Source organism: Lutra lutra, chromosome 10 (genome assembly GCF_902655055.1).
Source record: "Lutra lutra chromosome 10, mLutLut1.2, whole genome shotgun sequence".
Classification (NCBI taxonomy): domain Eukaryota; kingdom Metazoa; phylum Chordata; class Mammalia; order Carnivora; family Mustelidae; genus Lutra; species Lutra lutra.
In genome coordinates this window covers 57377010-57389679 of record NC_062287.1, presented here as the reverse complement: position 1 = coordinate 57389679, position 12670 = coordinate 57377010, and the positions used below count along the sequence as shown (strand labels likewise).

Sequence of the window (12670 nt, the reverse complement as noted above, 5' to 3'; positions counted from 1 at the left end):
CAGGGTGGGAGCCAGTGCTGACTGGTAGGGGGTTGGGGAACCATGCCTGGAAATGGCCAAGAGCTCTGACTAGGTCCCCAGGCTCTCCCCAGGCTCACTTGGCCCCCAGGCGGTGTAAGGAAGCTGCAGCTGACTCATAGCTACTCACGGTCTCAGGGGCCCCGCTCCATGGCCTCTGGCTCTGTTTGATAGAGGATCAGGGTTATGGAAGAAGGAGGTCCAGGCCCAGAGCCAGGACAGTGTGTGTAGTGGTACATGGTGGGCTGTGGCAGGGACGTACAGAAGATGTTGGGGGCAGGGTGCCAAGGTCTGGGAGGATACCTGGCATGTGGACAGAGTGGGCACGGAGGAGGGACAGCCTGTGAAGTGGCGAGGACTGCAGGGGCCACAAGTGGGGGCTGTCACCATAGGGCACATCCTTGCGGGTGCTGTGACAAGGCCCAGGCACAGGCGAGATGGAAGGAGCCTGATGGGATGGCATCCAGGTGCCACAGGGCACAGAAGAGTGGGCCCGAGAGTCTCCGGCTCTCCCTCATCACTAGCCATCCTAGAGTCCCGCCACGGGGATGCTCCCGCTGGTAGACACCAGCAGATGTTTGTGAATGGGTGTGTGAGCACACGTGGGCGCCAGTGCTCGCTGCACAGCCAGACCCACTGGGGCCACTTACCCGGATCTCCTTGTAGAGCCGGAGGCAGCTGCTGTTGAGGATGAAGTACCGATCGTGGAAGCCCCCCGAAGGCAGGCCCAGGCCCAGGAGGCTCCGGTCCTCGCGGAACTTCATCATGCCGTGCTTGGTGTCACCCACGTGGCTGGCTGGGGGAAGACTGGAGTGGCCATGGGCTGCCCTGACCCCCAACCATGGACATGGACACCCAGGGGAGGGTCCCAGGATGAAGGAAGCCACTCCAGCCTACCCCAGCTGCCAATGAGCCCGCGGGCCACCCTCTGCCTGAGCGGCTCTGCCCGGCACCACCAGCTCCCGTCCAGGCTCCAGATGAAGGGGAGCCCCCGCCTGCCCAGTGCTACGGGCACCGGCCCCCCAGAGGCACCACCACCTACCCAGGTAGAGCAGCATGGCTTCCATGGACTGGTGCTTCTTCACCACCAGGTAGCTGTCTGTGCCCAGTCCATGCAAGATGGGCAGCACCTTCTCCGCAAAGTGCAGGGGGCGCTCTGCGGGGAGGGCACACCAGCTGTTACTGAGTAACGGGCCTCACAGCGCCGAGGCCTGGTGCACACACGTACCACCTACATGGCCACAGGCTCCGTCCACGCCCAACACCTACCAGCACCACCACACCCCAGAGCTTGAGGCTCCACACATCTGGCTGCGACCAAAGCCGACCCAACCCACGCATCCAAATCCAAGCCAGCGATCTTTCCTGTGTGTCCCCATCAAGGAAAACACCACCCACCAAACCACTCAAGCCAGAAACAAAGCCTCCCCATCTTCCCTCCATATGTTGAATCTCTTTGCTTCTGTCCATCACTATTGACACACTGGCCCATGTAACCATTTGTCCTTGGACTAACCGTGGCCTTCCATGTGGTCCCTAGCATATGTCTCCTTCCCCGCCCCCACCTCTCCCTACCCAACAACAAGGAACAACCTCTCCCTACCCAACAATAAGGAACAACCTCTCCAAACTCCCATCGCTAACCCTTCAGTGGCCTTGCATTGTGGTCAGGCCCAGTGGCTGCTTCTGAGTCTATCTCCCACCCGACCCTGTGACACAAGCCCTTCACTGCCACCTCAGGCTCCTCGAAAGGGTGACATCCATGGCTACCACAGGGCCTTTGCCTGTGCCATTCCCACTGCCAGGAGGCACTTTTCTCCCCCTTTAGCATGTAACTCCTACTCTTTTTCACCTCCTAGCACAGGGACTTAAAGCCAGAGAGCCTGTTGTGAACTCCAGCGGTGCTTTGGCCCTTTCCTGCAAAGCGGTCCTCACAGCCTCAGTTGTATGGTTGTCGCGGTGATCATGGCATTGCTGTCCATTCCAGACCATACTAACCCTTGTGAGGTGAGGGACTGTGTCTGGCCCCCCAGCCTGGTGGGTGACACTCAACAAATCACAGGAAAACAAATGAACAGATACACGCTCATCCACCATCCTTCTGGGCACCTGGGTGGCTCAGACCTTAAGTGTCTGCCTTCGGCTCAGTCGTGATCCCAGGGTCCTGGGATTGAGCCCTGCATCGGGCTCCCAGCTCACCAGGAAGCTGCTTCTCCCTCCCCCACTCCCCCTGCTTCTGTTCCCTCTCTTTGTCAAATAAATAAATGTTTAAAAACAAACCACCCTTCACCCTAAAATGCCCTTATCACCTCCTTCACCACCATGGCTCCCTCACACCACCACCTCCAGCAGCCTCAGGAATACCACCACACCCAACCCTGCCCCATCCCTCCTACACTCATCACCACCTCCTACTCCCTTCATCACCAATGCCATTATCAAATTCAGCATCCCCACCCTTGCAAGCAACATTACTCTGACACCAAGAAGGCATGGTCATAGCTGATGCCACCTACCTCCTTCACGGTCCTTCCCATCAGCCACATCACAGCCATCCCCTCAATCCCTGCCAGCACACTATCACCACCGTCACTGAGATGACAGTGTGACAGCAACACCTGTCATCCAAAACTCCCTTGACCACCACTGTTGCCACAATGTGGGGCAGGGAAGACAGACTGGGGACGCCGCCCAGACAGGTACGGGCCATGCCACACTCCGCGCCAATCCTGGGAGACACCCACCTGCCTCCTCCCTCTCATTGACCTCGAAGCAGGTCCAGTAGTCCCTCTCCCTGATGCCCACGTTCCTGCGGTCCAGGATCTCCAGGGTGAGCTCCTCAGCCGTCATGGATGCCGGGATCTGCGGTGGCCGAGGAGAGAAAGGTCAGCCCACCCTGCCCCTGCCCCTGCTTTGCCACAACCTCATTGTGTGATCCAGGGGCTGAGCCCAGCCCTCTGGTCCTCTGGAGTCCTGGGATGCTGGGGAAGTGTCTCTGAGTGGGCCTGAGGAGCTGGGTGGGGACGAGGCAGTGGGATAGGCTCAGGCACCAGCCACATACAGGTTTCAAACTAGGGCTCCCCCTTGGGATGGAGGCTCTGGTCCCCTGGTCTCCTGAGGCTATGCCTGGCCCAGCCTGACTCTTTGGAACCCTTGGTGGCTAGGTCCCAAGCCCCCACCTTGACATGCTGTTCTGTGTCCGCCTTCTTCTCCTCCAGGTACACTGTGCAGATGAAGTCACCGGCATGCTGTGAGGAGACAGGGCTCAGATAGAGGTCTAGGCAGTGGGTACAGGCAGCTGTCCTAAGCCCCCACCCCCAGGCCCTATCTTTCACCTGGGTCCCACTGGCAGTGCCAGCCACACGCATCTTCACGATGGCAGTGATCTCCTCCCTCTGCTTCCTCAGTTCCTCCTCATCTACCTGGAGGTGGGGGGAGACACAGAGACAGATGACCGCTGCCACCCGAGAGGCTCGTCCCCACCCTCCATTGCCCGCTGGCCAGAGACGCACACTGAACACCACCACATAGTGGCCTATGAGGTCTTCCACCACTCGGCCAGCCTTGTAGTCCTGCCCGTCAGTCTGGAAGAGCGTGGGCCCAAAAACAATAGCCAAGTTGTGTGTGTTCATCTGGTTTGTGTCTGAGAAGCACTGGACGCTGGACAGGGGAAGACAGAAGGCTTGAGTGAAAAGTCCAGCCCAGAACTTCCCCACTTTCCCCTCCCAGTTCCAAGCAGGTCCATGACCAGCTCCTGGAGTCAGGCCAGGGAAGGTCCTGGTCAGAGTATACTGCTAGTTAGGGAAATAGGAATGGTCTTTCTGGCCACGTCTTGGGTCCTGGGGAGGAACAGAGCTGGGAAGCTGGGAGACCTGGCCAAGGTCCCCTGGGTCCTAGCTGAAACCTCCTCTATTCCTCCACCCTGCAGATCCTCCCCCCGCCCCGCTGCCCTGTGCAGGAGGTTGGGAGACAAAGTGTCCAAGATCAGGGCACATCAAAAGTCAACATTCACTTCCCAGACCTACCTAGTTCTGAGGAGAGAGCAGTTGGCCAGGTTGGAAGAAGAATCTTTTCCACCCCATCCCCTAGAGCCATATAATAGTAACAGTTCCTCACCAGTACAGGTGGCTGATAAGGGCCTTCACTGTGGCACGGTTGACTGGAGGCAGGCGTGCCAAGAGCTCTCGATACCTAGAGATCTTCTCCTCCTCATCCTCAATCTCTGGGTGGGGAGAGAGATATCAGGTCAAGAAGTCCTCGTCCCCCCCACCAAGGCCATCTCCCCTGTCCCACCCCTCTGGCTGCTCTGCCTCTAATCCTTGGGGACAGCATTTCCTGGTTCTGTTTAGAGTGACAATGGAAGGAGAAGCAAAGGAAGGGAGGGGAACTGGAGCTTGTCCCCTGGGGCATGCCTCGTGCAAGTGTCCAACCCCGTGGATGGGGAGTGGAAGGGAAGGAATCCTGGGACAGCAGTGGCCAAGCCAGCAGCACCAGCCGGAGTCTCAGGCTGGACAAGGCCTGTGGGGCCCACCTGAAGTGTCCAGCCAGGCCAGGCGCTGGGCGCGAGTGAAGAGCCCATCGGGCAGGTCTCGAAGGAAGCGCTTGAGTGCGGAGGATACATCATCCACGTGCTGCTCCCCCTCCTTGAGGCGCACAGACCTAGCGTCCTGCCGCAGGCTCTCCAGCAGCCGCTGGGTCTTTGACGTCTGCCCACACTTGCGGTAGATGCCCTCCGACGTCAGGCCTGGAGAAGGGTGGGACTGAGCCAGGGGCGGAGCCTCACAGCTGCTGTCAGAGGCCTCCTGGGAAGGTGGGGCTTGGCCTAGAGGGGGCGATGGGAGGGAGTCTCCCTGGGTGGGGCGGGGCCTGTTCCAAATGGGCAGGGCTCACCACACTGGGTGATGTAGTCCACACAGCGATACACAATCACAGGGATATCCGAGTCTCCGAGCTGCTGCTCTGACAGCGTGTCCCCGGAGCTGGCCGCTGCTTTCTGGATGGCCCCCAGCCAGCCTGTGAAGTCCAGCCGTCGCTCCCCCTGGATATACAGCGTCCTGGGTGGGGAGGGGGAGTCGGTCACTTGGGGGCTTACCCCTGCCCAACCCCTCCCAAGTCTCTCAGACTGCCACAGGCTTCTGAGAGGGAGCTTCTGCCCCAGGAGTCCAGGGCTCACCTCCTTCGCTCCACCAGCACCAGCACCTGGTTCTCGCTGTCCCCTTGGATGGCTGTGGAGGGGCCAGTCAAGGTGAGGCCCTGTTCATGGTCCCCAACCGACTCCCTCCAGAGGCTCTCTGGGTACACACATCCCTGGGACCCACCCCCCAATACACGGAGTTGCTGAGATATACCCCAAGGGCAGGAGAGGACCTAGGAGGGCAGGCTGGCTCCTTCTGGCCAGGCCAGGGTAGAGTTCAGACTTCCAGGAAGGGGCTAGGGGCCTGGGAGCCCAGGATAGGGTGCCCTGGAATTTAGGGGCCCAGGGCTGGGTCCACGCACAAAGCTCCTGCAGTTTCCGAAGTTGTAGCGGCTCCTCACAGGGCCCCTCTGGGAAGACAGCTCGGAGCTCAGAGCCAGTGAGGGAGAACCAGCCCTCCTGGGCCCGCTGTAGGCTCAGGCCAGCTTTGTAGGGTAGGCGCCCAAGCCGTTCAAAATCCCGGGCCAGCAGATCTTCAGCCAGGGGAGGTATGAATGCCTGGTGGGGAGGCCAGGAGAAAGGGGAGGTAGCCGAGGAGGCTGCATCAGCCCACAGCACTGCCTGTCTGGGACCCCCCAGCTCTCTGGCTTGTGGGCATGTACCGTTCCCCCCCAGCTGCCTCCTCTCTCTTCCCCAGGGCAGAACGCAGCACTGTTCAGGAACTCAGGTATCAGACCCCACTTCGTACCCACTCTGATGTGTCCTCCCCCAGACAACGTTCCCAGATACCTTCAGGGATACCCTCCTCTCCCCTGTTGCAGCTCTGATTACAGTATTGTCACTGTCTGGGCCCCACCAGCAAAGGAACCACTGAAGGGCCAGGACCAAGACTGGTTCAGCTGGGTCCCCAGGGCTCAGAGGGCTGACCATCAGGAGGGTCACAGAAGACTGATCAAGGAACAAGTAAGTAAGAGTCACAGGCCCTCATAGCATAGGGGGACCCCATGGGGCACCTGGCTCTGGTCCCCAGGGGTGAGCAGCCTTCTGCCTCCTTCTTCCAGAACAAGGAGCTCACTCCTTCTGGAGTCAGTACTGTCCATTCTAAGATGGCTCTGTTACTGATTATTAAACATGTACTGAGCGGGGCACCTGGGTGGCGCAGTGGGTTAAAGCCTCTGCCTTTGGCTCAGGTCATGATCTCAGGGTCCTGGGATCGAGCCCCACATCAGGTTCTCTGCTCAGTGGGGAGCCTGCTTCCTCCTCTCTCTCTCTGCCTGCCTCTCTGCTTACTTGTGATCTCTCTGTCAAATAAATAAATAAAATCTTAAAAAAAAAAAATGTACTGAGCACCTACAGAGTGCAAGGCCCACAAGCCCTTCTTCCACAGGTCTCCTGACCTCTCTCCCCGCTAGGTGACTATAGATTGTCAGGCCCTTGGCCCAAGAAGCCTGCCCTATGTCTGCTCCCTGCATTCATGAGGTAGGGGAGCTGGGGTACATGGAAACAGCCAGGAAGTCCTACCCTGGGCCGTCAGACTCCCCACACCTGCCCACTAACCCAGGCCCACCTTAGCAATGCACTTGACCCACTCACGAGCCAGCTCTGCACTCTCCAGCCCAAACAGGTATAGCCGCTCTCCCTCTGTGTACACCTCGAAGGTGTGCTCAAAGCTGTAGATACACAAGACAGGATTCAGGCCCAGCCAAGACCCACTGGCCCTGCCTCCACCCCCTGTCCACTGACTTCTCCTTGGCCCCCGGAAGAAGTGGTGCGAAAGCCCTAGACTGCGGCCTTAGGAGACCCAGCTCTAGTCCCAGGTTGCTGCTGCATGACCCTGGGAAGGTTCTGGCCCTCTCTCGGCCCATTTCCATTTCCTCAATTGTGGGGTGGGGGGGTGTTGGACCTTATGGCAATAACTGTGATTCTGTGATTCTGCCCCAGGGGTGCTCACCCGTGGGTGTCAGGAGGGGGTACTGCCAGGCACACAATCTCGCTGGCCCGAATCTCACCGTTGGGGGTCACTGCCCGCTCATTCTCAAAGTAGCTCAAGACCCCGTCGCTAAGGACACACCAGCGTCGGCTGAACTCTGGAGAGAAGTTGGGCAGGGAGCCATGAGGGAGCCTCCCTCCTTCCCCTGAAAACCACCTCTGTATCCTCCCTGGGCTCCCACTCCCACCTGACCCATGTTCTCTTCATTCTAACTCACAAGCTTCCCCCAGTTCCATCCTCCTCCCTGCAGCCTGCCACCCCAGCCCAGCTCACACCTCTCCCCTGGACTACTGCAGTAACTTATTCACAGGTTTCTAGCCTCACTTCACCTAAGATTCAAAAGCGAGGTAAAACCAGACTCCATCCTTCCTCTGCTCAAAACCTTTCCATGCCCCCCTCTCCTTATCCTATACCGCTTAGGCTGGCATTCAAAGCCTTACTGGGTCTGCCTCCACTTACCTCTCCAGCCACCTCTCTGACTACTCTTGGGCACCCCACCTCCCCACTTTTGTTCACCTTGTTCCCTCCACCCACACCTTCCATCCCTCAAGTCCAGCCCGTATGCCGTAGGAAGCTTCCATGGCTACCCCGCGCTCTCACCCTCCCCTGCCAGTGGTACACATTGCTCTATACTCTGTCTCCTCCTATAATGGCTCTGAGGAAACTGACAAGAGCCCAGAAAGGAAAAGAAATGGGAATCTGGACCAGGAAAGGCAGGAGAAAGAACACAATGTCAAAGCCATGCAAGCTCACAGAGTTCACAGCTTTGAGCTTCACATTGTCTCAGAGCTTCCTGGCACCCAGGGCAAAAAGGATGACTCAGGCAGTTACATAAATGACATTATCAGGCAAAAGGAGGTAGACTAGGGGCAGTGCCTGGGGGGCAGTGAGGTGGTAAACAGCACAGAGCGCCAAAGAAATCTCTTTGGGTGCTAGTAAGCTTCACAGAGGGGTGCTGAGGGGTACAGAGAGTGATGATCTCAACAATCTTCTCAAAGCAGACACTGTCTCTTGTCCTGTCTGCAAGGATATGACCTCTGTCCTCTAACAGCAGGGTGTCCCAGAGCCTTCCCCCCAGGCTGGGCCCCTCGAGGAGCACGAACCCTGCCTCCATTACCCTTCGTCCTGCAATGTCTGCCAAGTGCCCACCACGCTAGGAGCTGTTCTCAGTGCTGGGGCTACAGCGGGGGCAAGGGAAGCTAATATTCCAGTGGCGCACAGAGAAACACTAGACACATCTATAAACAGACAAATTAATGTTAGCTAAGTGCTGTGAAATTAGGGTAAAAGAAGGGTAAATAGGGCATGCTATTTTGGATAAAATGGTCATGGATGAAGTCTCTAAGGAGTAACATTTAAACAGAGACCGGACTGAAGCGAGGGACTGGTCACGCAGATATTCTGCAGAAAAGCCCTTTAGGCGGGGGCAGAGCAAATGCAGAGGCCCTGGCGGAAGTGAATATACGCGGCTGAGAAAGAGCAAAGAGGCTGGTAATGCTGCAGCACAGTAAGTGAGGGGGGAGGGGTCACAGGTCATGGGGTGGGAGGGCTGACATGCAGGTCCTTGAGGGATGTAGGAAGGACTGAAGGTCGCACTGAGTTGGGGAGCAAATGGAAGGCAGAGATGATAAAGGGATGGGCTCTAAACTTAGCTCTGTCTGGCTGCAAATGCCAGCTGCCCAGCACCCAGCAGGTGCTCAATAATGGCTTTTTTAGCCTAAAGGAACTCTAGCAGTGACTTGCTCTGCAGTACCAGGCCCTGCTCCCACCCCACTGGCCTGTTTAGGAAGCATCTACTGTGTCCCAGGGACATCATCTCAGAAGCCCTCTTAGGGTGACTCTGCCAGAGTATACTTGGCACCTTCATGGGCCTACCAGCCCAGCTTGCCCTGGCTGCTCTGGCCCCGCCACCATGCCAGAAGGCCCTGGCAGCAACGGGGTCTGGCCTGGCACCCACCTTCCCGGGCACGGCGGTCCTGCAGCAGCTTGCCGGCCGAAGCGGTCTTGAAGAGAAAGCCACTGTGGCTCACAGTTGGCAAGACAACTGAGTAGTGCTTTTCCAGGGGCTTCACTGAATCCAGCCGAGGTACCTCTTTAGGAAAGGTTTTGGGGGTAGGGGGAGGAATGGCTGCTCGTGCTCGCCATCCCAGGTACCCCCCTCACCCCCACCTGGGTTGAGCATCCAAGCTTACATTCAAGTCACCAGCCCCCTGTCATCCTTAGGCTCTCAGTGCCACATCCTGGGCTCTGCCCAAGTCATCCTCCACCTCTCCCCACTTGTGCAAATTCCACGGCTCAGCTCCAGTACCTCCCCTGCCAGGAAGCCCTCCTGACTCCCCAACCTAGCCCACCCCGTTCTCTCTGCTGAGGCACAGAGTAAGCACGCTAGAATGAGGGGTCTTAGGCAAACTCACTAACAATCCCCAGAAGGAGGTTTGTCCCACACAGTGCAAAGCCTAGGGAAGCAGCCCGGTTCCAGCCCTCCTCCCAGCAGTCCCAAAGCCCAAGCCAGCTGGGTGGTCTCCTGTGTCTCTCTGGCCACCTGGGCTTGCTCCAGCCCAGCACGCCCCACCCACCCGTGGCCTTGAGCCGAGCTCTGGCCGCCGAGCTCTACCCTCAGTCCTAGGATATGGCCCCAGAGGCCAGCCCTGAGCCATGACCAGCAGGGCTTATCCCCACCATCCCCTCCTCACCCAGCTGGAGAGTGACAGCCAAATGGGACCCAACTCCAGCCTGTGACAGAGCCCCACCCAGACAAAGCAGCAGACAGGGCTGCCATCATGGGTCACCCGCACACGGAGAAATGCAATCCCCACACAGCGACTCAGACACTCTGTGGCTGCACAAACCCCAAAGCCCTCAACGCCCCCAGGGATAAGGAAACCCAGATCCACAGTGGCTCAGAGAGGCACAGACACTTGGAGCACAGATGCTACCCTGAAGGCCCGCACTGCAGGTCAGGGAGGGACCCACAAGTCCTGAACGAGAGACGTAGGGACAGACACAAAAAGACACACAGGAAGGAGAAGCCAGATGCACCAATGAACACTGACACGGCAACCCAAAGCACACACTGCTGTCCCGGGGCCCTTCACGGAGCTGCACTCACGGCTCAAGCAGCGTGTGTATTGGGGGCCTCAAAGCACCCCCATCACAGGGCCAGGCCATGGCAGCAGGGAGGCCCATCCCTCAAGGTAGACCGTCCCACTCGTCACTCACCCGTGGTCCGGTTGTTCCGAAGGAATTCCATCTGCAGTATCTGGCCGGCCTGCTCAGCAAGAGCCAGGGGCGTGGGAGCCTCAGGGTCCCCTGAGAAGCAGTTGACCCCGGCCCCACAACCCAGGAGAGCCTGGGTCTCAGCCAGGTCTGTGGTAGTGACTGCAGCACACAGAGCCTGGGAGGAGGGAGAAGCGGGGAGGGGAGGGTCAGCCTAAGCTGGAGTGGGGAGCCAGTGGGCATGGGGAGCTGCGGGGAGGAGAGGAAGGAAGAAGAAGGAGTCACCCAAGTCTGGAGGCCTAGCCTCAGGTTCAAAGAGAAGAGCCAGGAAGGAGGACAGAGAGAGAGGAGAGGGGGAGGATGAGAAGGGCCAAGGGCATAGGAGGGTGGGTAGGGGCCGTTCCGCAGAGGCTGGGGGTCCCGGTGGCACAGGGCTCACCCCTACTAGAAGCCTCTGGGACCCAATCAGCTGCCAAGCCTGTTCTCTAGAGGATCTCACGCTCCTTCTGCCTTGTGGAAGGGCAGAGGGGGGTGCTTTGTAGCTCATTCCTCCCACATTTGAATTCCTCACTGCCTGCCCAGCCCTCCCGACCAATGGGAATCCCTGCCCCTCCTAGCTGGCGGGCTAGACTGGGCTGGGCTGGGGGCTGGACGCCTGGGTTCCTGGGAGGTGGAGGCCTGGCTCCCACTGGGCATCCAGCCGGCCTGAGCCTGCCTGGGTGGGGCCGCTTGGGGGGAGGGGGTGAAGGCCAATCAGAGGTCACAAGTGGCATCCCCCTGCCTCAGAGCCGGCTGCCTCCCACTCAGGCTGAGCCAGACCAGGGCCCAGGGCTTGGCTCCCAGCCTGTCAGGGCCTGAGGCCCGTGTGGGGCCTCAGCTTGAGTGGGGTGTGGATGGGGGTGGGTCAGAGCAGCCAGCTGTTTTTCATGAGCCTGACAGGAAATAGCATCCCCATCAAGTTCACTCCTTTTGGCAGGATTCACAGGAGCAGGACGGTTCAGGAGACAGAGGAATCAGGAGGGGAGGGAGGCAGACAGATGCTGGGGATGTGGACTTGGCCCAAGGGTCAGGCCTGACTCCTCCTTGATTTGCCACAACTCTCCCTTGGCTTAGGCAGGGCCCTTCCACCCTATGGGCCTCAGTTTCCCCATACGCCAAGTCATCATCACTGTGAGCTGATGGAAGAGATGAGCTGCGAAAGAGAGAGCAATAGAGGGGGGTAGAAAAAAAAGTGGGTGGTCTCCAGGGGTCCCAGAGGCCCAGTGCCCTGACCTTGTCCAGTTCTTCCTGGTTGCCGAAGAGCGGGTGGTAGCGGCGGTACTTGCCCTCACGGTATTTGGCCTCCAGGTGGCGCCGCCGGGCACCAGGGCTGCTGTTGGGCTGCAGAGCCTCACTGGGGGGCACGTTGGCTGCCCAGAAGCGGTTTCCCGCACCATTGCCCAGCTGTAAGAAGAGCTGTGGGTGGGGGCAAGAGGTCAGACGGGCAGCCTATGGCCCGGCCTGAGTGTCTGGTAAAATCTTTGAGGTTGTCAGGAGAGGGGATGGGCGAGCCAGGCCACCCACCCACTTTCCCATCAGGGAAGCTGAGGGGCAGCCTGGCCAGTCAATGGCTATGGGCCCAAACCCAGCTCCTCAGCTCAGTGACAGGATGAGAGGCAGACAGTCCGACAGCGGGATGCCCCAAGCCTGGTGCCTGGCTGGGGCCCTTGCTATTTCCCCCACCCAGTCCCACATCTGGAACTCTGCATTCCTGAGGCTATCACAGCCTGGGTGAGGGTGGGGGATGGGGTAGCTAACCTGTCCGCCATGGGGTAAGGATTGTGGAAACCTCTCCTGTCCTTGACATTCCTTTCTGGGCTCAGGGGAGGAGGGACAGGCACACCTGCTGGGGGCGCAGATGCAGGGAGCCAGTCATCGGGAGCCTAGTTTATTAGTCCTTGCCCTCTGCTGACCATTTGTCCCACAGCCATTTCCTGGGCCCCCCATCCTGCTTCTGTGTCAGGTCCTGTGTGGGACGCTGGGTCACAGAAGAGAATAAAGCAGAAACAGACCCTGCCACCACTGACTCACTCAGCGACTGTGGGCAAGCCATCTTCTCTCCCTGCGCCTCAGTGTCCTCATCTATAAACTGGGGATTCAAAGCCTAACCCACAGGGGTTGATGTGACAGCCAAACCGCACTGGGGCCTGCAGCTGGACGGGGTGACAGAGAGGCCCTGCGTGGTCAGCCTCCAGTTGTTCTCTGTAACAACTGCACGCCTCCGTGTGCGAACCCCACGGAGACAGGCACATATGCACATTAAGTGTACCCCC

At 58.9% G+C, this 12670-nt stretch overlaps 1 protein-coding gene across 6 annotated transcripts in view; it reads right to left on the bottom strand.

Annotated features, from left to right (window-relative positions):
• Positions 1-12670, bottom strand: part of ARAP1 (ArfGAP with RhoGAP domain, ankyrin repeat and PH domain 1) — a 61033-nt gene that overhangs the window by 6712 nt on the left and 41651 nt on the right. For 3 of the 6 annotated variants that reach the window (XM_047690854.1, XM_047690856.1, XM_047690858.1), the window contains 17 exons: positions 11631-11813; positions 10362-10536; positions 9100-9234; positions 7104-7239; positions 6720-6822; positions 5515-5710; positions 5192-5243; positions 4909-5072; positions 4550-4762; positions 4135-4240; positions 3531-3678; positions 3354-3440; positions 3198-3266; positions 2763-2880; positions 1061-1174; positions 669-814; positions 149-181 (listed from right to left, as the gene is read on the bottom strand). In XM_047690854.1, coding sequence (XP_047546810.1) covers positions 149-181; positions 669-814; positions 1061-1174; positions 2763-2880; positions 3198-3266; positions 3354-3440; positions 3531-3678; positions 4135-4240; positions 4550-4762; positions 4909-5072; positions 5192-5243; positions 5515-5710; positions 6720-6822; positions 7104-7239; positions 9100-9234; positions 10362-10536; positions 11631-11813 — 2178 coding nt within the window. Of the gene's footprint in view, positions 1-148; positions 182-668; positions 815-1060; positions 1175-2762; positions 2881-3197; positions 3267-3353; positions 3441-3530; positions 3679-4134; positions 4241-4549; positions 4763-4908; positions 5073-5191; positions 5244-5514; positions 5711-6719; positions 6823-7103; positions 7240-9099; positions 9235-10361; positions 10537-11630; positions 11814-12670 lie in introns of those variants that run through there. The other 3 variants (XR_007120868.1, XR_007120867.1, XM_047690857.1) reach the window with 3 other exon arrangements.